The sequence below is a fragment of the Rhagoletis pomonella genome, unplaced genomic scaffold (genome assembly GCF_013731165.1).
Source record: "Rhagoletis pomonella isolate Grant_MI unplaced genomic scaffold, Rhpom_1.0 Rhpom_scaffold_03200, whole genome shotgun sequence".
NCBI lineage: Eukaryota > Metazoa > Arthropoda > Insecta > Diptera > Tephritidae > Rhagoletis > Rhagoletis pomonella.
This window is the reverse complement of record NW_023461753.1, coordinates 1-4533: the sequence shown is the minus strand read 5'-3', so window position 1 is coordinate 4533 and position 4533 is coordinate 1. Positions and strand designations below refer to the sequence as shown.

The 4533-nt window shown below is 33.8% G+C and overlaps 1 protein-coding gene across 1 annotated transcript; it reads left to right on the top strand.

Moving 5' to 3' along the window:
* Window positions 1-509: 509 nt before the first annotated feature.
* On the top strand, window positions 510-2368 carry LOC118754020 (zinc finger BED domain-containing protein 1-like; the record flags this gene model as incomplete). Its single annotated transcript, XM_036488889.1, has 3 exons — window positions 510-543; window positions 615-2230; window positions 2287-2368. Coding segments are annotated over exons 1-3 (1732 nt in total), but the record flags the coding sequence as incomplete, so codon positions are not given.
* Between the last annotated feature and the right edge of the window lie 2165 nt (window positions 2369-4533).

The following is a 4533-nucleotide window of genomic DNA, read 5'->3' as shown; positions in this document are numbered from 1 at the left end:
GGCGCAATCTTATATTCTATCATTCTTGGCGCAATCTCTATTTCTCTCATATATATATGTATACATATATGTGTGTGTATGAACGAACTCATTGCGCATTTCAGCTCTGCCGCTACCAAGCAATATGGCTGCGTTTCTTTATACATTCCGGATAATCCCATTTCACAGCCGGAATAAACAGAATGCGTTTGAAATATACGTTAACATATCATCAGGAACGTTCTAAAGAATAAGTAAACAAAAAAGTTTATTCCAAACGTTCAGAATGAATAAAGAAATGCAGCCTATATGTATAAATTAGTGCTGCAAAACTATCGATGGTACCATCGATGTTATCGATGGGGCCAATTCTTTAGCCACTATCGATGGTATTTTACTTTGCACACCACTACGTCATATGTTTGCAAAGACTGAGGCAAAGTTTACGGTATGTTAAAATATTTCGTTTATTATACGTTTTAACTCAGGATATATTTCAGTGTGTGCACATTTCAGTGGTTGTGTTGAAAATGGAGAGGTTTTTAGAAGTGTTGGACGACAATGGTAAGATCAATTGTAGATACAATTTATTCTATATTGGCTTAGCTAAAATGTGTTTCTGTGTGTTTGTATAGATGCAAACGAGAATGATGAAAATAAAGAGCGCAACGAAGTTGGAAAATCTGGGGCGAAACATGGTACTTCGAATGTGTGGAAATGGTTTGACAAACTAAGTAAAACTACGTCAAAATGCCGCATTTGTAAGAAAATTTACATGACTAGTGGTAACACCTCCAATTTAAGGGAGCACCTAAATCGCGTGCATCCGAATTATGCTGGGACAGAATGCAAAAAATCAACAATTAAAGACTTTTTCAAGGAATCTAATTACTATGAAGACAATAATCCTCGAAAAAATTTAATCGACAATGCAGTAATATCAATGATAGTTACGGATATGCAGCCTACTCGTGTTGTTGATGACGTTGGCTTTAGAAATCTACTGGGAGTTTTAGAACCGAGATATAAGTTGCCAAGCAGGACAACTTTCCAAAACGTCCTACTTGTTGAAATGTTTGACAACGCCGTGAAAAGTCTCAAAACTATGTTAAATAACATAAATTATTGCTCGATTACTTCTGATGGCTGGACATCAAAAAACAACATAAATTACTTAACAGTCACATGCCACTTCATTGTGGACGGCAAATTAAAAACTGCTGTGCTGTCAACTAACCCCTTAAATGATGACACCAACCATTCGGGAGAGAATTTTGCGAGCTCTATACGCCATGTGCTGACTGAATGGAAAATCTTTGATAAAGTGACCACAATAGTAACTGATAATGCACAGAGCATGGTCAAGGCATGCAGACTGTTGGAAAAATGTCACCTTCCTTGTTTTGCGCATAGCCTAAATTTAGTTATGCAAGACGTTTTATCACATGATAATTTAAAGGAACTTATTTCAAAATGCAAGAAAATTGTGGCTTTTTTCAAAAGCAGTTCCATTGCATATGCAAAGTTTCGTGCAGCACAAGGCGAAAATCCGTTGCGCCTGATCCAGGAAGTCACAACGCGATGGAATAGCGCTTACAAAATGATAAGTCGGATACTTGCAACTAAAGATGCAGTTACATCTGTCATTCTAAAGACACACAAAGCGCCTAGCATCCTTAACGCCGATGAAATAGAGCTTTTGGAGGATCTTGATGATCTGTTTTGCCAAATGGACGATGCTACAAAAAGAGTATCAGCTGGAAATACTGTGACGATCTCATTGATTTTGCCAATTATCTATGGCCTTTTGAGTAACATCAAAGGATCCATTAAAAATTTGAAAACTGAAAAAGGAGCTGTTATTGCGAACTTTCTGTTAGATCGCCTCAGGGAAAGAATTGTGCCGTATGAAAACCGGAGCCCTGTGAGAAAAGCCACCCTCTTAGATGCTCGCTTCAAAAAAGAAGCATTTAGATCTGCTTCCAATGCAGAAGCTTCCGCAAAACTCTTGCAGGATGAACTTGCGGCAATGAAGTTGTCGAATCCAGTTGTCTTCACTGATCCTTCGGTTTCAACGCTACCACAGACTGCCGACTCAACACAATTAGGAAAACGAGATATGTTCGGGTTTTTAAAGAAAAACCGTGAAGACAAAATAAAGTCTCAACGCGTTGACACAATTTTGAAAATGAGACAATATTTTGAGGATGTAAATATACCTACGTATAGTGATCCTCTTGAATATTGGCAGGTAACTATAAAAGGCATTATTGTTTCGGAACATTATAGCTAAAAAGTCTTTTTTAGATGTCCGAACCAAAGTTTAAATTCTTAAAGGAATGCGCTAATAAGTACCTTATTATTCCTGCAAGCTCAACAGAGTCAGAGCGTACGTTTATTAAGGCAGGCTACATAGCCAGCGACAGGCGATCGTCGCTAAAACCAAAGAATTTAAATATGCTAATATTTTTAAATAAAAATCAATGGCTGTTAAATTAAAAATATTGATATTACTATGATCTCATAAATATAAAGTTCCTTTACACTTACGTTAACCTGCGAAAAGCCAATTTTGGTTCTCGCGAAATTTTTTTATTGGTTGTAAGAAAAATAAATGAATACACTGTTTTGTTTTGAACTTTCTTACATAAACTTTGCTTTATTTTGAATTTTATAATGCTTTATTAGTTTAAACATGAATGAAAAGTTGTATTGTTTGAACTTTTATATCCGTCTAATTTATTATGTTTAAATAAAATACTATTTGAGTACCCTCTTTCCCTTTAACGGGTCGCCCTACTGAAACCATCGATATTATCGATGGTTGTCTACAAAACTATCGAAAACCATCGATGGAGCCACTATCGATGGTTTTGCAGCACTAGTATAAATGATGCAAGCGTGCTCCGCGTAACTACACCCATTCGTACATATGTATGTACATATGTTTGTGTGGATATATTTACGATGAAGCAAACGGGCTTCGTTGTACCAGAGAACTTAGATAGATAGAGAAGGTGCAAACTGAAAGTGGAAACTATTCGCGGACGGAAAATTAACAGCGTTAGAAAAGTTCAAGTCGGAATGTAAAAATTCTGTTGAATTTAATGTTGATAACATAATACAATGTTGAGCAACATGAAATGTGATGTTCTTTGTGAGCAAATAAACGAAAATATGGTAAATCTTCACATAATTTTCATTAATTTGTAATTTTTGTTAAATTTTTTATCTTGTTCTCCTTTTATGAAGATGCAAATACAATTTAATAAAATTATAGTTTTGCATAAAATTTACACACATACATACATATGTACATGTATGTACACTGGCAATCAAAAGTGAGTGCATTGTGTTTTTTGTTTAATATTTGCAATGTTTTTCATGTTAAAATATTTGTGTTATTTTTTTTACAAAAATGTGGTTTATGCTTTAATTAAAACTACATAAATCAAACTTTCAAACTTTACATAGAACATAGAAAAATTCAACGAATTATCGTCTAAATTTTGACCTGTTTAATCTGAGTTTTTAGAAAAATTTTGAGTACGCAGATAGATCGGTTTTTTTAATTCTAGTGGAGCAAGATCAAGTTTTAAGCGGCTAAAAAATCGGGTTGATTTTTGATGAATTTTTATTGCTGACGGCTTTTTGCACTTTTTACCAAATAAAAGTGAATTTCTTGTAGAATAAAATGCACATGACCGTTTGCAAACAAAGTTAAAAAAAATTAGCGCTATTTTTTATGTTGCACTTGTTATATGCATAAAACCGCAAAGCCCGTCGAAAATAACAAAAAAAAATTAACTTAAAAAACATTGCAATTATTAAACAAAAAACAGCATACACTCACTTTTGATTGCCAGTGTTCATACATAGGTATGTATGTTTAAAATTACCTGCTTATGAAATAATTTTTGTGGCATGAACATATACACATCTACTTGCGCATTCTAAAAATGGGAATAAAAATTGGATTCGCATAAAATTTTAATTCCAATAACTAATATTTTAGTCCATTTATATTATTTTAAAAAAGCAAATAGTAAAATTTAAAATGGAATATGGATATGACAATTAAAAAAAAAAAAACAAAAAAAAATTATTACTTGGTTTGTCCGGGATTTGAACCAAGACAAACGGCGAGACGGCAAAAGTTGCATCGCCTCTAGCATACGCGCCACAGTACATTATTCGAATTTTAATCTCTAAATCACTACATATATGAAATTCTTCATTTATCCCAAAAGACAAACGCATAAATATGTATCCATTTATAAATGTAAATATGTGCATACATATGTACGATTGGTCTGCTTTCGTCTTCCCCTCGCCGTCCTGCAACCATAGACAAATTATTAAATTTCTGCGAATTGCCACGACGCCACCAAAATTAACCCTTGGTTGACGAAATATTTAGGTTTTCGCATAAGTTTACATTTAATAAAGCCATACTCGTACATTTTATATGGAGAAGAATATTAATTAATTTAAAATTCTGCATGTAACCATGTTCTCGACGATACATGTAACTTTCATCAAGATTAACCATAA